The sequence below is a fragment of the Heterodontus francisci genome, chromosome 18, assembly GCF_036365525.1.
Source record: "Heterodontus francisci isolate sHetFra1 chromosome 18, sHetFra1.hap1, whole genome shotgun sequence".
Classification (NCBI taxonomy): domain Eukaryota; kingdom Metazoa; phylum Chordata; class Chondrichthyes; order Heterodontiformes; family Heterodontidae; genus Heterodontus; species Heterodontus francisci.
In genome coordinates this window covers 29,833,666-29,857,134 of record NC_090388.1, presented here as the reverse complement: position 1 = coordinate 29,857,134, position 23,469 = coordinate 29,833,666, and the positions used below count along the sequence as shown (strand labels likewise).

The following is a 23,469-nucleotide window of genomic DNA, read 5'->3' as shown; positions in this document are numbered from 1 at the left end:
CCAAGGCTGTAATGAGGTCAGGAGCTCAGTGGCCCGGGCGGACCCCAAACTGAGCGTCACTGAGCAGGTTGTTGCTAAGCAAGTGCCGCTTGATGGCACTGTTGATGACACCTTCCATCACTTTACTGATGATTGAGAGTAAACTGATGGGGCGCTAATTAGCCGGGTTGGATTTGTCCTGCTTTTTGTGTACAGGACATACCTGGGCAATTTTACACATTGCTGGGTAGATGCCAGTGTTGTAGCTGTACTGGAACAGCTTGGCTAGGGGCGCAGCAAGTTCTGGAGCACCGGTCTTCAGAACTATTGCCGGAATATTGTCAGGGCCTTTAGCCTTTGCCGTATCCAGTGCCTTCAGTCGTTTCTTGATATCAAGCGGGGTGAATCGAATTGGCAGAAGTCTGCCATCTGTGATGCTGGGAACTTCAGGAGGAGGCCGAGATGGATCATCAATTTGGCACTTCTGGCTGAAGATTGTTGCAAATGCTTCTGCCTTATCTTTCGCACTGATGTTCTGGGCTCCCCCATCATAAAGGATGGGGATATTTGTGGAGCCATCTCCCCCAGTTAGTTGTTTAATTGACCACCACCATTCCTGGCTGGATGTGGCAGGACTGCAGAGCTTAGATCGGATCCGTTGGTTATGGGATCATTTAGCTCTGTATGTTGCATGCTGCTTACACAGTTTGGCATGCAAGTGGTCCTCTGTTTTAGCTACACCAGGCTGACACCTCATTTTGAGGTATGCCTGGTGCTGCTCCTGGCATGCTCTCCTGCACTCTTCATTGAACCAGGGTTGGTCTCCTGGCTTGATGGTAATGGTAGAGTAGGGGACATGTTGGGCAATGAGGTTATAGATTGTGGTTGAGTACAATTCTGCTGCTGCTGATGGCCCACAGTGCCTCATGGATGCCCAGTTTTGCATTACTAGATCGGTTCGAAATCTATCCCCTTTAGCACGTGATAGTGCCACACAACACGATGGACGGTATCCTCAATGTGAAGGCGGGACTTCGTCTCCACAAGGACTGTGCAGTGGTCACTCCTACCAATACTGTCATTGGACAGGACAGATGCATTTGAGGCAGGCAGATTGGTGAGGATGAGGTCAAGTATGTTTTTCCTTCTTGTTGGTTCCCTCACCACCTGCCACAGAACCAGTCTAGCAGCTATGTCCTTTAGGACTCGGCCAGCTCGGTCAGTAGTGGTGCTACCAAGCCACTCTTGGTGATAGACATTGAAGTCCCCCACCTCATTAGCTGAGGGAGGGCAGTAGGTAGTAATCAGCAGGAGGTTTCCTTGCCCATATTTGACCTGATGCCCCCATGAGATTTCATGGGGTCCAGAGTCGATGTTGAGGACTCCCAGGGCAACTCCCTCATGAATGTATACCATTGTGCCGCCACCTCTGCTGGGTCTGTCCTGCCGGTGAGACAGGACATACCTGGGGATCGCGATGGCAGTGTCTGGGACATTGTCAGATATGATTCTGTGGGTATGACTATGTCAGGCTGTTGCTTGACTAGTCTGTGGGACAGCTCTCCCAACTTTGGCACAAGCCCCCCGATGTTAGTAAGGGGGACTTTGCAGGGTCGACAGGGCTGGGTTTGCCGTTGTCATTTCCGGTGCCTAGGTCGATGCCGGGCGGTCTGTTCAGTTTCATTCCTTTTTATTGACTTCGTAGCAGTTAGATACAACTGAGTGGCTTGCTGGGCCATTTCAGAGGGCATGTAAGAATTAACCACATTGCTGGAGTCACATGTAGGCCAGACCAGGTAAGGACAGCAAATTTCCTTCCCTAAAGGACATTAGTGAACCAGATGGGTTTTTACAACAATAGACAATGGGTTCATGGCCATCATTAGACTAGCTTTTTAATTCCAGATTTATTAATTGAATTCAAATTCCACCTTCTGCTGTGGTGGGATTCGAGCCCATGTCCCCAGAGCAATATCCTGGGTCTCTGGGTTACTAGTTCAGTGACAATACCACTACACCACCGCCACCATACTCTGAATCATAGGACATGATGTCTGCTTATGGAATTGATTGTTGATGTCAAGTACAGAAAATATCTAATGTAAAAACACCAAAATTATGACAAAGTAAATAGGACTCACTCACTCCCCTTATTGTTATTTCTGCCCCATTTTAATGTCCTCAGCATCATGCATTCTTCCCTGACTTTCAGGTCTCTGTCAGGACTGCTCGACCAAAAGAGGGTCAGTCTCACTCTGTCCCTGATTTCTCATCTCCCCCAACTGTAGGAATGTACTGTCTTCTGGTCTTTTCCATCTGCTAACCTGGATGAGAGTGAGACTCTCATGCCTACCATTTTGTAGTACAGTTAATGGGTAGATTAGCACACTGCTCTGCTCATTATGCCTTTAAGCTTTCATTTTTCTTGCAGTTAATTACACGTTGATATTTGTTTGGCATGATTGTAAAATATGTACAAATATGCTACAATGTTAAAATTTTGGAATGCATATTTCTAGCAATAGCACAGAAGACACCAATTCCTTTTCCTGCCTCAAAGCCGTCTAGTGATTGTATCACTCCGAAACAGATACCTGCGCATTTTCAAAGCCTTAATCTTGGGAAAATCAGAGGCATTTTTAATTAGAACGGGATTGCTGAAATGTAACCCCATGAAATGTAAAATTCAATGGATAAACAGGTCAAAGTTAAAAAAAGAAAACAAAGAACAACTTGTTTCAGTAATTTTGTGCTTTCTGTTTCCCAGAGCTAGAACTCATTGTGGAGGTTTGTATTTAGTGTCTTTTATTTTGTTCACGTTTTCGTATTTCTTTCACTAGATTTGCATCTTTTAAAGGTTTAACTGTAATGTTTAAAACTGTTTGAGAGTAAGCAGGTTTTCTTCTTTGAAAATAAGAAATGCAGCAACATTGTGGCAACCTCGTACTAATCCTACACAATTTGAATTCAACGTTTATCAATAATTGTGTAAGATCTTCAAATATACTTTTATCCTGTGCCTCTCATTTTATTTAAATTTAGCAGAATAAATAGCAAAGTAAATTTTCTGGCTGCATTTTGTTAGCTTGATATACACACCAAGATAACTTTTCAAATAAATATCATGATATTATATGTAAAATGCACTTTGAGTGGAATATCCTTTAAAATGTAAACTTTTTACTTGTATGATCGTGTGCAATATAATAGGACAAATAACAATATAGAAGTTAGTATTAACACTTTGTGTTATGAGAATGTGTTCTGTATTAAGGAGGGCAGTACATGGTTTAGAATATTAGGTCATTAGGATTCTGCAGGGGAAAGGTAAGTAAGCAAGTGATTTAGGATAATGCAATTTATGAGCCATCAAATGCTTTGCATAAGAATTATGGCTAATTTGAAGACAATGGCCATGAAATTGGGCCCCATAGTGCCGCTGGTGCCAGTTCTATGAAGCCCTGAACTGAAAAAATAGTCAGCTGGGACGCTTCTGGTCACTTCTGGCGTGGCCTGTGCGCTGTGCTCTGACTGACAGGGCACCACCGTGGATGTGCCGTGTGCACAATGGAAACATGCAAAGTCAGCAAATTGTGATGTCAAGCAGCTTCTAATGTAGATTTGATTCCCAATCTTCCATTTTGGACTGCGTGGGTCCAGTTAATGCCTCTCTTAATGCATGAGGAAGATCTCCAGTAGCGGTATTTAAAGGTATTTAAAGGGCGGCACAGTGGCGCAGTGGTTAGCACCGCAGCCTCACAGCTCCAGTGACCCAGGTTCAATTCTGGGTACTGCCTGTATGGAGTTTGCAAGTTCTCCCTGTGTCTGCGTGGGTTTCCTCCGGGTGCTCCGGTTTCCTCCCACAACCAATAGACTTGCAGGTTGATAGGTGAATTGGCCATTGTAAATTGCCCCTAGTATAGGTGGGTGGTAGGGGAATATAGGGACAGGTGAAGATGTGGTAGGAATATGGGATTAGTGTAGGATTAGTATAAATGGGTGGTTAATGGTCGGCATAGACTTGGTGGGCCGAAGGGCCTGTTTCAGTGCTATATCTCTAAATCTAATAAATCAAGTCTAACTATCCAACTTCCAGGTGCCTGTGACTTACTTTTGTTGGTCAGAGTTAGTGGAAGTACTGTGTTCTGTGTTATTGGAAGAGTTTTGGAAACCTTTTGGATTTACAAAGGAGTGATGCTGGATCCTGACAAGGGGGACAGATGAGTTGGAAAGCCTGTCAGGAGAAAGTCTACTTCAGTAATGGGGCTTCTTGGGATGCAGCATGACTTGGAAATGGAGCACAGGCAGCAGAGAAGCGAGGCAGTGTGCAGGTGGAGGAGGAGGAGGCAGGAGGCATTTGGGGCACCTTTGCTCCAGATGAGCTGTCTGTGAGCAGATGCTCAGACTCTGATTCCCTTAAGATGTCTTCCCCACATCACAGTTGCTCCAAATCTCCACACTTTTCAATCCATCACAGTGTCCTCTTGGTCCAAATCCTGAAATAAAAGTCACCCACAAAAAAAAATCCATAACAACTTAATCCAACTACAATTCCAATAATACATACGCAATTAAATTATTCACACTTGTGCATTCTCTCACTGTCTGTCTTGCGGATGCCTTTGCCTGTTCTAGTGCTCATATACAGTGCTACCCCAGTGGCTGCAGCATAGCTGGTACAAGGCTGCTGACTTTCACTGGGGGAGACTGCAAATGGTCTTGCAAAGGACTTCAAACAGCTCTGGGCCTTATGGGCCTGGTTTTGGACTGCAGAACCTCAGCATGGGTGGCTGCAGTCTGGGCTGGCTGGCTGAGAGGCAACAGCAATGGCACTGGTGGCAGTGGTGGGAGCATGAATGCTGTCATCCTGAGAGAGGATGACCACAGAGTTCCTGGCACTCCCCCAGGGAAATGCCTAAGCAATCCTAGTAATCTGTTGGTGGATAAATTGCTGGATGCTGTGAGAGCCTGCAAGCCACTTTCAGTATTGGTATCCGCAGCCATGATGGCAGCAATCTGAGCCTATGTGGCAACAAGCATGGATCTCAAGACCTCAGTCTGAGCTTCCACTGCAGTAATGGGGGCTTCTGAGATCTTGGGTGGTTTCCACCTGTGCTGCAACATGGCTTAGTCTGCAAGTGATGTCATGGAGCCGGTCACCACTTCCATAATGGAAAGAATGGACTCCAAGCTCTGTGCAAAGCCCTGTGCCAAATTGGAGCCAGAATTCTCCATGCTCCTTGACAGTGACAACAGGCTGTCTGGCATCCCTGCCAATGCACCAAGCATCTTAGTGTGCATGACCATCAGTGTTGTCCTATATGCCATCCCATCGAAGTCCTCATCTGAGTCTCCTGCAGCAGAGCTCGTCTGCGACCACACCCTCCGGGGAGCTGGCATGCTTTCCCCTAGTATCCTTTCCCCCCACCTGCCTGCAGCCCACTTGTGCCCCGTGACTAACTACATACAGATCTCGACTCTATGCTACCCTCTAAGATACACACAGTGCCAGTATCTGAGCTGGTGGGTCTGAGTGTCAGATCAAATAAGAGTGCTTCTTCATCAGAGGTCACGTGTATCCCTTCCTCCTGAGGCTGCAGTGGTTGGTCAGGCAGCAGATCTTCAGTATCTGAAAATAGAAATGCAGAAGGGGAGGGTTGGGGTGAGGTTAGGGGGGACAGGTCTAGTTTAGTTTATAGTTTAGAGATACAGCACTGAAACAGGCCCTTCGGCCCACCGAGTCTGTGCCGACCATCAACCACCCATTTATACTAATCCTACACTAATTCCATATTCCTACCACATCCCCACCTGTCCCTCTATTTCCCTACCACCTACCTATACTAGGGGCAATTTATAATGGCCAATTTACCTGTCAATCTGCAAGTCTTTGGCATGTGGGAGGAAACCGGAGCACCCGGAGGAAACCCACGCAGACACAGGGAGAACTTGCAAACTCCACACAGGCAGTACCCAGAATTGAACCCGGGTCGCTGGAGCTGTGAGGCTGCGGTGCTAACCACTGCGCCACTGTGCCGCCCAAGGTCGATGTCAAGGGGTGCATGGTCACACCATTTGCAGCTTGCACTTCATGTCAGGTAGCAGAGGGTGAGGTGAGATTTGAGAAGGTGTATAAGGAAGGAGCATATTGTCATCCTGAATGTTCTCAGTGATGTTGGATGCAACAGCCTCAATTACAGCTATCTTCATGATGCGGAGTACTGTCTCCTGCGGTGATGTAGGCAAGCCGGTTCTGCTCTGCTCTCTGTAGTTATGGGCACGTTGTCCTGCAAGAGAGGGGGAAGAGTGCCAGTGAGTGTGTTGCAGTGTGTTTGATTGATGTGTCTGCCACAGCTGAATAGCTGGAGGTATGTGGAAGCAGCAAGAGCTGGGTGTGAGGCAGGCAGCATCGGTAGGTGTGTGAGGATAAGGTGGAGTATCTGAATGTAAGGCCTGAGTCTTGATTACTTGAGATTGATGAAGCTTTGTGAAGGGGCTATGGCACATTGAGTAGTGTGAGCGGTGGGTGATGTGGTGGGTATGAGATGTCATGTTAAGATACATTCATTTGACCACCCAAGTGAGGTCATTGAACTTCTTCCGATGCTGCTGCCAGGTTCTCGGGGCTAGGCTCCGGGAGTTGATCTCTGTGGTCACCTGCTCCCATTCCCCTCTCAGGATTTGCTTTGAGGGCCTCCTGGCCCCCTGTGGAACATTGTGTCAATCCTCCTTTGCACCTCCTGGACTAATGCTTCCAGAGCTGCAACTGGAAACCTCAGAGCCTTTGCTCTTGCCTGTTGCTCCGTTTTCTGTGCTTTTGCTTCTATCCAAATCTCCCACAGTCTACAGCAGTTTCTGTACAATGAGTGCATCTCCCTTTTAAGAGGGGCAGGCTGTCTTTAAGACGTGTAGGGTAGCTGTCCGTCATGCGAGCCGCGCACACTGCTAGGCCCTCTCTTGAACGTGCAGCCAGTCTGCAGTGTATTCCACATTAGAACCATAGAAACATAGAAAAATTATGGCAGAGAAGGAGGCCATTCAGCCCATCATGTCCATGCTGGCTGAAAAAAAAACTAGCCACCCAATGCCAATTGGACCTAATGCCAATTGGTCCATAGCCTTGCTGGTTACAGCACTTCAGGTGCAGGTCCAGGTACCTTTTAAAAGAATTGAGGGTTTCTGCCTCCACATTGGGCTGCACGCTGAAATCATTTAGATGAGGAAGCGACGTGAACTCTGCATGCTGTCTGCCTCAAAGGCACCGGGTGAGGGATGATTGCACATCATGACCCCAAAAACAGGCGTTGATGAAATTTTCTTCCAACGTGTCTAGGTTTCAGCTGTTATTATTCTGGTAAGATGTGATGTTTATAACCATGTAAATTGTATTAGCTTCCAGACAAATAGCAACCAATTTCCAGTGAGCATGGAGTGTACATAGTACAACATTGCCATCTACTGATGTAATAGCATATGACACAAAGATTACACAACAATCTCAGAATTGATTGGTTTAGAGCAATTCATCTGACATTGTCCATCTAGGTGTATAAATAGGCTGGCTTTCCACAATTCTTTGGTATTCCATGTTGAGAACTCACCTGGACTGGGTAGTACTGTAGCTTACAGGCCCAATGGATAGCCTACTATTAAATATAGATCTATAACTTGTTTATTCTTTCTGTCAATGGTAAACCAATAAGCTGATTTATGTCTGGCATCCAAACCTACAACTCGGATTAATCCACCTGATTGATCTAACACATGTCTTTGAGGAAAATCATTTTAACATGTTTACAATGTAGCCCATTAGGTATAATAGTAGTACTTTAGTTTCAGTAGAAAGAAAGGGCAGGGAGATTAGATGGGTAAAATTAGATTAGATTAGATTAGATTAGAGATACAGCACTGAAACAGGCCCTTCGGCCCACCGAGTCTGTGCCGACCATCAACCACCCATTTATACTAATCCTACACTAATCCCATATTCCTACCAAACATCCCCATCTGTCCCTATATTTCCCTACCACCTACCTATACTAGTGACAATTTATAATGGCCAATTTACCTACCAACCTGCAAGTCTTTTGGCTTGTGGGAGGAAACCGGAGCACCCGGAGAAAACCCACGCAGACACAGGGAGAACTTGCAAACTCCACACAGGCAGTGCCCAGAATCGAACCCGGGTCCCTGGAGCTGTGAGGCTGCAGTGCTAACCACTGCGCCACTGTGCCGCCCTCATTTAAATTCCTCATTTAACTATTTTTAGTAAAATAAAAGTAGATATGAGTAAAAATAGTGATAGAGATAGAAACTGCCAACATACTATTTGTCTGTGTTTAATATTAAGATGAGGCAATCTCAGCCCAATCTCAGTCAACTCTGTGAGGTTACTGCTCACTAACATCTGCGAATTGGTGCCCAAGCTAAGTGAATTGCCCCACAGAATATTCAAGCAAGAACCTGACATAGTTGTACTCACAGAATCATATTGATCAGCTTAAACTCAGACTCCTCCTTTATCATCCCTAGGAATGCCTTATCCTATTGACAGGATAAGCCTTTCAGTGGTGTACAGTTGGGTCAGAGTTGTCTTGGGAGTCCTCAACATTGGTTCCAGACTCTAGGAAGTTTTAGAATTTCAGATGAAACACTACAAAAGAAACTTACCCAACAGATCAGAGCCAAGCTCTGTATTTTTAACACATCCAGCTAAGAATGGTAGTGGATGATCCGAAAACTAATGGAAGGCGAAATCTCCATGAAAATCGCCATTCTCAACTATGACAAAACCCAGCATGTGCAAGAGATAAGGTTGAAATATTTACAAACATGTTCAGCTAAAAGTGTTGAGTAGATGATCGTACTCAGCCTCCTTCTAAGGTCCCCGCAATTATAGATGCCAGTGTCTAGCCAATTTGGTTCACTCTGCATGACACTAAGAAGTGACTGAGTTCACTGGACATGTCAAAGTTGAAAGGCCATGACAACATTCTACCTGTAATGCTGAAGACCTGTGCACCATCCCCCAGCCAAACTGTTCCTGTGCAGCTATAAAACTGGAAGGTTGAGTAGTGATTTAATCAAGGTTTTCAAGATATTAAGGGGTACTGATCAGGTAAATAGAGAGAAACTATTCCTGCTGATTCAGGTGTTTAGGACTTTTAACCTAAAAGTTAAGGTTAAGCCTTTCAGGAGTGAAGTTAGGAAACATTCTACACATAAAGGGTAGCAGAGGTTTGAAACTCTGTTCCACAAATGGCAATTGATGCTGGGTCAATTGTTAATTTTAAATCTGAGATTTATAGATTTTTGTTAACCATAGGTATTAAAGGGATATGGGGCAAAGGCAGGTAAATGGAGTTAGGTCACAGATCAGCTATGATCTCATAGAATGGCAGAACAGGCCTGAGGGGCTGAATGGCCTACTCCAGTTCCTACATAAAGTGATAGAAGAAAAGCCATCAATAATGCCTCAAATGGCACCTACTCACCAATGGCCTCCTCACCTAAGCTCAGTTTGGCTTTTACCAGAATCACTTGACTCCAGACTATACACAGCCTTGATATAAACATGGAGTTGGATGGCAAAGAACAGGTGAGATTAACTGCCTTTGACATTAAGGAGATATTTGGCTGAGTATATCACCAAGGAGGCCGAACAAAATTGAGGTCAATTGGGGTCAAGGGAAAAACTCTTCTGTGGCTGGTGTCATATCTGCTATGCAGGAAAATGGTCGGGCTTACTGGAGACCAATCATCGCAGCCCCAGGACATCACTGCAGGAGTAGCTTAGGGCAATGTCCTTAGCCCAATCATTTTCAGCTGCTTCATCAATTTCCTTCCCTCTGTCATAAGATCAGGAGTAGGGGTTGTTCTCTGACAAATACACAGCGTTCCTTTGCTGTTTGTAGTATATATAAATGATTTGGAGGAAAATGTAGCTGGTCTGATCAGTAAGTTTGCGGACGGCACAAAGGTTGGTGGAGTTGCGGATAATGATGAGGATTGTCAGAGGATACAGCAGGATATTGATCAGTTGGAGACTTGGGCGGAGAAATGGCAGATGGAGTTTAATCCGGACAAATGTGAGGTAATGCATTTTGGAAGGTCTAATGCAGGTGGGAGGTATACAGTAAATGGCAGAACCCTTAGGAGTATTGGCAGGCAGAGGGATCTGGGCGTACAGGTCCACAGGTCACTGAAAGTGGCAACGCAGGTGGATAAGGTAGTCAAGAAGGCATACGGCATGCTTGCCTTCATCGGTCGGGGCATAGAGTATAAAAATTGGCAAGTCATGTTGCAGCTGTCCAGAACCTTAGTTAGGCCACACTTAGAATATTGCGTGCAATTCTGGTCGCCACACTACCAGAAGGATGTGGAGGCTTTGGAGAGGGTACAGAGGAGGTTAACCAGGATGTTGCCTGGTCTGGAGGGCATTAGCTATGAGGAGAGGTTGGAAAAACTCGGATTGTTTTCACTGGAACGACGGAGGTGGAGGGGCGACATGATAGAGGTTTACAAAGTTATGAGCGGCATGGACAGAGTGGATAGTCAGAAGCTTTTTCCCAGGGTGGAAGAGTCAGTTACTAGGGGACATAGGTTTAAGGTGCGAGGGGCAAAGTTTAGAGGGGATGTGCGAGGCAAGTTTTTTACACAGAGGGTGGTGAGTGCCTGGAACTTGCTGTCAGGGGAGGTGGTGGAAGCAGATACGATAGCGACGTTTGAGAGACATCTTGACAAATATATGAATAGGAGGGGAATAGAGGGATATGGGCCCCGGAAGTGCAGAAGGTGTTAGTTTCGGCAGGCATCAAGATCGGCGCAGGCTTGGAGGGCCGAATGGCCTGTTCCTGTGCTGTACTGTTCTTTGTTCTTTGTTCAGCTCTGGTACTGTTTCTAATAATGAAATAGCCCAAGCCAGCCTACAGCAGTACTTGGACAATGCCCAGGGTTGAGTTGACAAGTAGCAAGTAACACTTGCACCTCAAATGTCAGGCAACACAGTGCACTGCAGATACCACTGGTATTGCCACATTTTTAGCAGCAGACTGACACTGTAGGTAACCATAGTCCAATATTACCATTTATGAACAAGATGGCATTGCTTCCCTCCTAAATAGCTAAACAATAATGGGAACAGATGTTTATGGTGGGAAACTTCCACATTGTCCCCTGAAATTATGTGCCAACTGTGTTTCGTTTCAGAAGAATGTTACATTTCTCTCAATGTATGACCTAATTAAACTGGGGTGTTTCAACCTCATATTGATCAGCCAGATCTTAATTACATCCTTCCTGGAGAAAACCTCTGCTTCCAAATACAGCTGGTGTTTGAGGCAAAAAGGCACTTCTAAAATTTGATTCCGAAGAAACCCATGCACAGCTGAATGGTGGAGTGACGTTACATAATATACACTTGAGACTAGAAGAATTATAAATTCAGTTATAAGTTCATACAAAATGTCTGCCAGTATCTTGGCGAATGCAATACATTTGTCCATTTGTTTTCCAGAGCACGGCCAGTTTGAATGTTTCTATAATCACTCAGAATGTGGATTGCTATGATAGTGGGATCATTTGCATGAAGTCCCTCATGATTTCTATCGGAGGCACCCATCTTTACTTTAATGACAATTCTGGGAAGCCAGTGAGTACCTATTTTGATTAAACAGAAATTAATCCAGATTTTCTTCTTTATTTTTTCTTGAAAGTGTGCAAGAAGTGTTCAAATGCTCAAGTGTTCAAGTGTTTTAAAATGCTAGCCTCACCTTTGAAAAAGAAAATTTGTATGTGGCACGTTAATGGTGTTTATGCAAGCTTATAAAACATAAACAACCCACACAGCAGAAAGGTTAAATGGTCAACTAATCTAAGATGTGTCTAGAAAGTGGTAATGTGATTTTTTTTGGATAGGCAATGTGGTGGAAAAGATGCACAAAGGAACATAATTTATATGGTTAACACATTTGGATAGACTCTGAACATTGTCACTTTATAATGCAGCCACCACTCATTTTAAGGAATAATGAATGAGAAAGTATACATGAATTTTGGACTACTTTATCATGCCTGCTATTTTTTATACCACCGGGACATCCCTCCCCTGGACTGCACGATCACCCTCTCGCACATCCCCTTTGCCGGGGCCTTTTGGACTGGCACCGGTGACCCCGCCTCACTTACCTTTGTTTCAGGGTTCCAGCACTGGGCTTGGGTCTGAGGCCTCCGCAGTACAGGCAGTGGCCACCTGTCATGAAGACCATACCTGCCACAAATGAGGCATATTAATTTTGTCATATGAACATTCATTTTAAATTGTTGCTGGAAGGAAGAGATGACTTGTTTAAAGAGATCAGCAGTGGCTGGAAAACATTTGCATACTAAGAGACAGTGCCTGGAGACAATAGAATGGCTCTCTGATCCAATTAACCCAAATGGATTTTGATCACCAGACATGGAATGTGTTAGAAAACCAGCATTCCAGGGTGTCTGCTGAGATGGAGAATCCACAAATGCTGGAGTTTGTTAAAGCAGCTAGTCACATGACTAACCTGCTGGCCCAGGTCTTTGTTTGAACTGCTCACAGCCCAGTTTGGGTCAGATTGCAACTGAACTTGGAAGAAGAGAGCCTCTCTCCTGGCTAGCTCTCTCTCTCTCTCTCTGTCTCACACACACACGAATCTCCAGATCCACTGAAGTCACTTAAACCTCAAGAGAGAAAAGACTCCTACATTGAAACAAGTTTTAAAGTGTGCACTGGGCCCCAACGAAACGGCAAGACTTACCGGTAACCAAAGACTCTACATCGAACTCAAAGGGCCGTAAATAAATCCCAGCTATTGCCTCAAACTTTTCCCCTTTATTCTTTCTATTTTTCTGTCTTTATCTGCGTGAGTGTTTATCGCTTATGCATGCTAGTGTGGTCGCGTCTCGTATTTGTAGTCGTTAACCAAATTAGAGTTTAAGATTAATAAACTTCCATCTTTCTTTTTTAAATCTAAGAAAACCTGTCGATTTCTTTGCCTTACAATTGGAAAGCAGTGAACAAGGATTCACTGAAGGGGAGCTAAAAACACTGTTTTTAAAATTAAACCCTGTTACGGTTAAACCAGACAAAGGCTAAGAGGGAGCCCCTAGACCCCTGTCTCACCTGGTCGTAACAGAGATTTGGGGGCTAGCATCCGGGATTCGACCCACAGACAAACGAGAAGTTGGAAGTGGGAAATCAAATTGATCCCAATCAAAAAGAGAAAAGATTTCAATACAGGTTTTCTTCTGCCGTGCGTGTTAGAACACTAACATGTCTGCGACTGAAGCCAGTAACTTCCAAAGCCAGGGTGAAGTCACTTGGGATAAGTTAAAAGCACTGTCTATGGAGGAGTTGAGAAAAATGGCTGAGCAGTGTGGGATCACTGTCTGTGCCATGGCTAGAAAGTCTGAACTCCAAAGACTAGTGGCCAACCATTTTTTTCCTTGAATCTGAAGAAGCAGAAACAGGGTTAGAAGCAGACTCCGACAGGGTATTGCTAGCAAAGATCCAATTGGAACAGAGGAAACTTGAATTTGAGGAAAGATAAAGAGAGAGAGAGAGGCAGGAGAAAGAAAAGGAGAGAGCGGAGAAAGAAAAAGAGAGAGGAGAGAGAGAAAGCAAGAGAGGAGAGAGAGAGAAAGAGAGAGCCACCGCTCCCAGTGGCGCTGCCGATGCTGCTGAGCTTCCGGTCTTCTGATTGGCTGGCTGTTCATGGAGGCGGGATCCCCGTCTTCAAAGGGACGGGATCCCGCTTCCTGAAACTTTGATTTAAAAAGACCAGAGGATTGCTCTGGGCAGGGGGTGCGAAAAGGCAGAGGTGGGATTCCCCCTGCCTTTTCTGCCCAGCACTGGGAGCCCCTCCTCCAGCACAAAGTCCAACCCCAACATTTCAGGTCTGTGCCCTTTCATCAGAATGGTCCCAATTCTATCGTGGCTGTTTGGAAAGATTCTCCATAGCAAACTTTTCTGGTATGTTGGTTGGTAACAAACTAGTAGAGCTTTCCTAAAATAATTGTAGTAGTTGACAATTTAAACCCTTCTCTCATAAATTGACACACTATTTTCCAGGATGAAGTCTCTCAAAAATCCAGATCGTGCTTTATGTTGAATGCACCTGTCTAATAAAACAAATTGGCCAAATATCCAGTCTGCTGCTTCTCTCCACTTTCAGTTTTAATCATTATAATTTATTTTCCATTTTATTATCTAAAGCATACTACTGCTCCTAACAGAAGGGCATTTCATTGTTCCAATTACACAAGTTCTATCTCCATCTAAAAGTCACTCCTCCACCTAACCTCCCTGTCCCACCTACCCGCACCCACCTCTTCTCCTTTACTTGGCTCCACAGCTCACAGCCCTTCAAGCCTCCTCTTCCCCCGCTACCCTGCTCCCAATACCACATTCTGCCAGCTCTTGCTCTACCATAATCCCATCACATTAAAAAACATTACCCCCCTTCCATTTCTGTACACCGAGTCATGCTGCAGAGCTTCACTTTACTCACAAAATATTGTTATAAAAGTGCTTCTATTTAAAAAATTTTTTTTTTGAGGACTTGTGGTTGAATATTGTAGAGATGAATTCATTTGGAGGACTGAAGTGATTCCATAGATGCTGGACTTTTGTTTTTTTTAAAAAAAAATTTCAGTGGAAGGACTTTGGGAATTGAACATTGTTTAAAAAAAAAGCCTTACTGGATGTCACATGCCATAAGCTAAAAAAACAACAGGAGCCTTGGTGATTAGAGGGAGTTGTTTACTGAGAAGTGACATGTCAAGATTTATGGTGGTAAAGAGTTGGTTTCATTTTTGGATTGTTTGAGTCAATTGGAGGTCAGCCTTCTAAGAGAGAAGACCAGTTCATCATTTCTCCACCCCTCTGAGAAACCTGAGAATCCGGTGTGTGATAGTTGAAACCCCTGATGCCATATTTCTCCTGGAAAGCCTCTAAAATTAATCCTCGACGTCACCTGAAAAGAACTGCTCCAAAAAGATCCCAGTGACAGCCAAACAACACCTATTTGGGATGCCAGAATAAATGGACAACTGATATCATTCCATATCTTCTCCCTTTCCTTCACAAATTAACAAGCATTTGGCCAAAGTATTCTTCTTTGTAAAAAGATCGCAACACAGAAAACTTTTTATTTTTTCTTTAACCGGTGTGTGTGTGTGTGTGTGTGTGTGTGTGTGTGTGTGTGTGTGTGTGTGTGTGTGTGTGTGTGTGTGTGTGTGTGTGTGTGTGTGTGTGTGTGTGTGTGTGTGTGTGTGTGTTGGGCTAAGATAAAAGGGAACTTTCATATTTCAGTCTGTGTGTTAATGCTTTGCATCTTTACTGAATATATCTTGTTTCATAATAAATTGATAAATTTGATGTTCATTAAAGAAACCTAGTTGGTGGATTTTATTCTGAAATAAAAATAGAGTATATAATTGGCTGTATCGGTAACTGGGTACACATTTAAATATATGTTGTGACCTGTGGAGAAGTGGAACTAGAGAAAGACAGTGCACTCCTCCCGCTTCCGTCATAACAATATTACATTCTGCATTAGATTATGTAACACTTCTGTCTTTAGAAAACAGTTGGGTTGAATTTAGTGCGGCCAGTTGGAGCAGGAATGGAGGGCTGGAGAATAGCATCAGAAGAGTTTGCCCAGAAATCTGGCATTGTGACATCGGTTCCAGACTGAGTCAGTGGTGGGAAAGCACCAAGGTGGCGTTGCCACCCTCATGTAATTTAAATGGTGAAACAATTAGTTTTAATGTATTTGCATGTAATTGTAAGCGATTCAATGGAGGGCTTGGAATTAAGTGGATGACAGACAGCCATCACGTGCCTTCAGAACCCCAGCCATTGAAAGCTGATGGCATCCAAGTGAGGCCTCAGAGCCGCGACAGGTAAGCAGCCATGACCAGCACTGTACAGAGGAAGAGGGGGGAGTGGAGGCCATTGTTGGACTGCAGTGCTGTGCACTCTGCATGGGTTTGCTGGGTGTCGGGTGGCAGAACCGGGTGAACAGGGTCTCGGGTGTTCTTAAAGGGGGTGCTAGGTGTTGGATGATCTGCAAGGAGTGGGGGGTTTAGTTTTGGGTGACAATATCAGGCGTCCAAACTGTTGGGTGAGAGGGTCGGGTGCCCATACTGCTGGGTGAGAGGATCATTCATCAGCAAGGGTGGGCACTGAGGGCTATTAGGGAGACAGCCAGGAGAAGTAGCAAAGGGAAAGCTGCCAAGACAGGTTCGTATCTGCAAGGACAGCATTCTGGAGGCCTACTGATCACCTAGTGTGGGTCTCATACACCCTGTCTTTTTGAACCTCCGTAAGGTGATTCGGCGCCTCTGACAGAGGGAAGGTCAGGATGCAGCTGTGCCTGCCCATGAAGCTCCATGATGAGAGCAATAGCAGCTTGCCATGCCAAGAAGGGCCCACCTGTGCCAGAGAGTGTACCAGACTCAGATCAGCTACCTCCAAATGTCCGAGTCTCACTGTCGGCAAAGACCATGGCTCACCAGGCAGGCCGTCACTGACTGGCGCGCCCTGCTGCAGGACAAGTTGCGACCTCTGGGATTTGGTGGGCACCCTACGCCCGCGGCATTGAAAATGACGATGACACTTTTACATGTTTGGATCATTCCAAGGTTCCATCGGGAACATGTTTGGTACCTCTCAGGCAGCAGCCAACGCTGCATCAAGGAGGTGACCAATGCCCTGTTCAAGAGGGCCGGTGACGATATACACTACCGTAGCGACTCTGACAGTCAGGCCGAGAGTGGCCATCGGATTCAGGCCATCGTTGGATTTCCCTGGGTGCAAGATGTGACAGATTGTATGCATGTGGCCATCAAGGCTCCAAAGGACCAGCCAGCCACTTTCATCAATGTGCAACTGGTCTGTGACCATTGAAAGTGTTGCCTGCAGGTGTGTGCCCGCTTTCCAGGAAGCAGCCACAATGCCTACATACTTTGACAGTCCCAGGTGCCGCAGCTTTTCAGGCCCCCTCTCGACTTCAGGGATAGATTCTTGGGGACAAGGGCAACCCATTGAAGACATGGCTATTGACACTGTGAGGAATCCTCACACCGTAGCAGATGAGGGGTACAGCAATTGTCATGGCTGCACCTGAGCGACCATCGATCAGGCCATTGGGCTGCTGAAGATGAGATTCCAGTGCCTTAATCGATCTGGTGCAGCCCTGCAGTATGCTCCAGTGAGGGTTACGCATACCATGGTGGTCTGCTGTGCTCTGCACAATTTAGCACAGCAGAGTGGGGAGGCCTTGCATTACAAGGACATGATTGATCGCCACTCTTCAACTGATGAGGATGTGGAGGAGGGTAATGAGCAGGCAACACAGGATCTTAAACCCTTTGACCTGGAGGCCAGGCAGATTGAGCGACAGGCCAAGGAGGCAAGAGACAATCTCATATATACCCACTTCCAGCCAAAATAATGGCCTCTCAGAGTAAAATCAATAAAGACTCCCCTCAATGCAGGTAGTCTGTTGCCTCCTTTCTATTTATCTTTCATGCCTAGCGTTCAGTTGGACTACGTGCTGTGGCCCATGGGAAAGCCTATTCAAATGAGGGTTGTGCCTACATTGGCATCCACTAAGGGGGAAGGGTGAAGTCAGCAGCTCACAATCAATGCATGACAGAATAATCATTTTTACGCAATGAAAGTTAATTTCAAAAACAAAAGAACTATATATACTTTATGGAGTGACTGAGGAGCCGCAGTACCCACTCGGAGTGCCCTGAGGGGAGCCTCCACAGTTGGGGGCTCCCCTCAGGGCACTCCGAGTGTGTACAGCGGCTCCTCAGTCACTCCAGCCTCTTCTCCTCCCTTTCAAGGTTCACTTGAACCTCTCTACTATACCTTGCTGTTGCTGCATCAAGCTCATGGCCAAGGTGATGGTGTTCAGGTCTGCATGCATTTGTGGGATCTGGCTCTCCATGAAGGCACCAGCCTCTTGATGGCGGAAGCCATGTGCTCACATGCCTCAGATATGGCAACATGCACGGCATGGATGGACTCCTCCGTCATCTGCTCATGGCTGCGTATTGTCTCTGGCATTTCCACCAGATGTTGCCATACTTCTCTCTGCAACTCCAGCATGCCCTATGCTGTCGCCACCAGACACTCATCATCAACCTGGGGCTCAGCATGGGCCTGGCCACTCACAGTCTTCCAACTGTCAGAGGCCTTGGTTGTCTCAGCCTCAGCCAGCTGCTCTGGCATGTGTGCGATGTTGTCACCAGCTTGTGACCCTGATTTCCAAGTGGAAACCCACCGAGGTGAAAGTCTCTGCACTTTGTGCAGGTGCAGGAGAGTCATGGGATGGTGCATCCTCTGACTCCAGATTCTCCTCAGGGGTGGAATTAGGTCCCCCTTCTACTGGAGTCTCCTGTGGATGCTGAACTGCATGAGAGAACACTAACATGTGTCGGTTATGATGAGCAGATCTCGTAATTCCAACCAGGTGTGATGTGGATCTCTTCGATGGAAGGCAATCCTCACTCTCTTGCACGAGACTCCAGTCTCACCATCCACTATTGAACAGCCGCCCTGGGTCACCGTTGATTCAGGTGCCTCCTCCTCAGCTGTGGAGAGAGGCCTGATGTCTGGGATGCTTCCGCCAGTCCGCGATGTCTCCCTGCTATTATGGGCCCTCTTGTCCTTCAAGTGGAAAGAAGGATATAGTCATACTTTGCAGAGAGATTAACTTGACAGTTCTGCTAGTGTCAGCCCCTCATGCCCTACTGGGGTCTCCTATGTAGCTCATGCTCCCATCCGCTCTCACGGGAGTTAATGGGGGTAAGCTGTGAAAGAAGGTGGCCTATGGCTGAGATGCAGCCATGCACCTGTCAGGATGAGGTGATGCTTAACACCCTTTGCCAGCACCTTTATGGTGCCTCCCTCCCCATGTCCCATTTCCTGCTGTGTAGCCACATGCAAACCCTAAAAGAGAGGAGGTATGGAGCCGTCACCTTGGCAGAACGAAGGAGGTAATTGACCCTCTTGTGAATTGTACCCATGTTCGGGGGGTGACGCCATGGCTGCTGACCTCCTCTGCAATCTCCATCCAGGCTTACTTAGTCAGGCAGGAGGACCTCTTCTTGCCATCACCTGGGAAGAGGACCTCCAGCCTTTGCCTTGCAGCCAGGAGGAAAATCTCGAGGGTGGCATTGCTAAACTGTGGGACCACCCAATGTCTTCCTTCAGCCATGGTTGCTGCAGGCTTGCATGCAACTCCTTGCCTACCAAGCAACTGAGGCAGCAGAAGGGGTCCTGGAGCAGCAGAGGCGGCAGAAAGGATCCCAGGGAGCAGAAGGCAGTCAGGAAGGGACTCTTTCAAATCAGGCAGGAGTGAATGCAAGCACCAGCACCTGCTCTGGTGTCATCTAGCACCATATTTGGCCTCTCGAACCTCATCCCTGTCACATGATTGTCCAGGACCTGTGCCGCCATTATGATAATTGACTGCCCGCCAGGTGAACGCGGTGGGCCAGCTGCACACGTAACGAGTGGGGGCGGCGCCTACTTCCAGGTCTGCCGCTGGGATCCAGCCAAGTATTTCATCTGATTTATTGTAAGTATGCCATGAGAGATCTGCAAGTTGAATCTAAAATGAATAACTGGTTTAAAACACTGACTGATTTCTGTATTAGATGAGTAGTGCAACATAAAGGTCCAAGTATTTTTTTCTGTTTTGTTTGCCAATACTACCTGAAAATGCTTATATGACTAAAAATTTTTGCAGTAATGCAAATGTGGAATATTGTCGTTCTTTTGACACATATTGGTTATTGTAATTATTTTTCAGAAGAAAATTAGTTTTTCACAAATAAGGTTAACAATAGATCTGAAGACTGCTGAATTAACATAAATGCTTTAATTACATTGGCTAAGAATGCTAACATTCAGCTTGTAAACAGGCAGAAGACTAAAGTTATTACTTGTGATCATTGTTCCTACTAGAGTTTATCTGGGGTAAGAAGAGAAGTATATGATTTTCAGCTGTGGAAGGCAGGTTACTACTCAGTGATACACTATCCAGTGCAAGAGATTACAGTCTTTTGGGATAAGAAGACAACAGTACATATTCAGGTTGGACCTCAGTGGCAAGTAAGTAGATTCTTTACGTTAACCTTATCACCCAGCTGAAGTGTATTACATTTAGAAATAGCAATAATGAATAATATATCAAAAGGAAAATATCAAACCTTGGGCATTTCTGATTTTCAAAATGGGGCACAGGTTTTTGATGCATCCTGCAGAAGCATACTGCTATCTGCAAGAACAATTGTTGAAAATTTGCAAAACCTGATTGTATAGGTAAAATTGCTCTGTGTAACAGGCCATCATGTTTCTGTGATACAGTGTATCTTTACTTGAGAAATCAAAGCTGAGAGTAAATGCCTCAGTACAATACAACAGTGACTACACTGCAAAAGTACTTCATTGGCTGTAAAGCACTTTGGGATGTCCAGAGGTCATGAAAGGCACAATATAAAAGGAAGTCTTTTTTAAGGTTTAGTGGTTTTGAGCATCATTATTAATGAAGTGACCACTAACTTTCTTCCATGCTTTTAAAAGTGATTCTGGATGTAAGCAGATTTAATTCACATTAAAACACTTTTAACATTGTGTTGCTTGTGAAGCAGACCATTGTGTTGTTGTGATACAGTGGCTGGAATTTAACACTTGGCAGATGGGAGCCGTCCACTGACTGAAAAGTCGGTGGCGAACCCACCTCCACCTAGCCTGGGAATCAGATCTGCATTTTGTGGTCCCCAAGCTTTTAATTGGTCTGAGGTGTGACTTCCACCTCATTGAGGCAGGAAGTCCCGCCTAATGGAGCTGCTGACCAATCAGAGGGCCAGTAGCTCTCTATCTCGGCAGTGCCACTAGGAGCGATGGCCACTGCCGGAGCTGCAACCCAGATTCCACAAGAAGATATCGGGGAGCCATGGAACCAAGGTAACTTTTCGGTGCCTCGCCGGGGGTGATCAGTCGGGCACTGGCGAGGCAAGGGTGGTTTATTGGGGGGGACAGGGGGCATGTTGGGTGCTGGGGTGGTTGGGGCAGCAAGGGTTGCCCTCCGTCTGGCGCAGGGTGCCTGATCATGAGGGCTCCCCCCCCACCCCCCCCACCCACCAGGCCGTCAGGGAGCCGTCTGCTTTTGTCAGGCAGCTTTTCTAATGCCTCGACCGCTCAAGCAGCCATGGGTAAAATCCCCATGGCGGCGGGTGGAGGCCCTTAAGTGGCCACTTAACAGCCACTTAAGGGCCTTGATTGGCCTGGAGCATGCGGGCCATTTTTTGCCGCCACTGTCCTGCGTAAAGTGGCAGCGGAGGTGGGAGCGGGTTGGGAAGGGCTGCCCGAGCCTCCCGCTCCATTTTACGCTACCCACCACCCCCCTACCCCCCTGCCACCTTCCCGCTCTTTGCGGGGGCGTAAAATTCCAGCCATTGTATCTTTACTTGAGAAATCAAAGTTGAGAATAAATGCCTCAAGGTGCAGTAAATGTTTGTTGCTTATGTAATTTCTGAGCTCTGGCACACAACTCGTAATGTGGAATTTTGCTCAATGTCATTCTTTGTGTTACTATTAACACAATACTGAACAGCCAAATGAATCACAGATTTAATAATAAACAGTTGTGTAATCTAGTCACCTTTCTGCTTATTTAAGGTGTTGCATTGAATAGCTGTATGCCAGTGAGTGTACACAGACAGATGATATTGTCTTTAAAGCACTAATAGTGAGTTTAGTGCAATACAAAGACGTAATTTATGGCATCGAAGATCAGATTTCACTCACTCATTAAAAGTTTTTTGTGAAAGAGTACAGTTTTGAAGTTGATTTGAAGATTAGATTGCAACCAAACTGAGAAGAAAAAAGAAATACATCCAAGCAAAGTTATAGACTTGTGCGTAAAATTTTGGCATTAGCAGACTCCTATGAAAATCTTTGATACTTAGAGTGCTTTTCTGTACTCTAATCTTGTATTTAACACACAATTAATAAACTGTTGATCTTCCCTGGAAGCCTAGCTATGAAACTGGTTAAGATGTCAATTAAAATAAAATAGACCTTTCCCCTAGTGTTTTTGGAAAGTTAATTCCCTTTTATTTTAGTAGTGCATCAACTCTGGTTTTCATGGAAGTCGGGCAGATGTGAGTGGAAACTTCAGAACAATTTGTTGTTGCACTGGAGTTACACCAATTGTCTATCTATTCAATAGGAAAAAAATATTTCAAACTGATGCAAAAAGAGGTTGTATATTCAATATATAAGGAAAATGGCCTTGCCTTTTCCTCACAAATCTCCTGCAAGGCATGCTATTAGAAGAGCTTTGATGATGAATGAAGTTTGCCTTGGATATGTTGTATTATGATCACAATGTTATTTCAACCATTGACAGGGTAGAATGACAGGTTTGTGTGGAAATTTTGACAAAAATACAGCAAATGACATGACTACATCGAACAACATGGAAGTGAGCAATGCTCAAGCTTTTGGAGACAGCTGGGCTCTTGGACAGGTAAATCAAAAGGACATAAAATAGTATAGAATAAGAAGTGAAATTTAGCATATTGAGTCCATTTATAGTTTATTGTATAGTAGCCCATCCCAATTGATTTATTCTTCTGAGTGATGTGAATAACTGCAGGCAAAACCTTCAAACAGATGAGATGTGATCCTTCTCTTGGATTGCCAAAGATCTAAAACACAATCTAACATTATATTCTATTTTTTAATCCTGCCCACTTTTAGTTCATAAATGGCATTTCCCTGCCTCAGCAACACAAAACATGGTGGTCTACAAAGTATTTGACCATACAAGTTGTTACTTCGCCACTTCAAGATCTTGATCAGTCTGCTCTGAATTTCTAATATGAACCTCTTGTTACCTTAGATTTCTAAGACTATGAATCATTCTCTACGACAAACCCTCTTCATGCATCAATGCTTTTTTGAAGTTGGGATGACCAAAACTATACACACCATTCCAAATATGAGCTTGCCACTCTGATATATGGAGCTAAAATAACCTACTAAAATAACCTGACTTAAAATCATGGGGAAAATTTTCATCTGCCGACTACCCCATTAATGCTGAAAAAGAGGGGGATCAGCAGATAAAAATTAACAAAAAGCCTCCCACCCATTGGCTGCCTGAGTCCACTGAACTCAATTTCCAAATGAGATTTACAATGCGCGGTCTAAGCTTCTGTCTAATCAGACAAGTGTCTTATTTTAGTATTTAAATTGGTCTGAAACCAGTTGTAGGACCCTGATGCAATTTTCTTGTACTGATGGGGGGCACTGTGTGCTATCCTTGCTCTGGCCAGTGGTGTTGAATGTAGGTCAGTCTAACCTGTGGTCCTTAAATAGACACAATGGGAAAAATGTTAACCCCCAAGAACAGGTGTGTCGGGAGCAGC

The 23,469-nt window shown here is 45.2% G+C and overlaps 1 protein-coding gene across 1 annotated transcript in view; it reads left to right on the top strand.

Annotated features, from left to right (window-relative positions):
* otogl (otogelin-like) overlaps positions 1-23,469 on the top strand; it is a 215,168-nt gene that overhangs the window by 70,675 nt on the left and 121,024 nt on the right. The window contains exons 23-25 of the mRNA XM_068050050.1: positions 11,495-11,629; positions 19,997-20,143; positions 22,446-22,565. Of these exons, the coding sequence (XP_067906151.1) occupies positions 11,495-11,629; positions 19,997-20,143; positions 22,446-22,565 (402 nt within the window). The remainder of the gene's footprint in view (positions 1-11,494; positions 11,630-19,996; positions 20,144-22,445; positions 22,566-23,469) is intronic.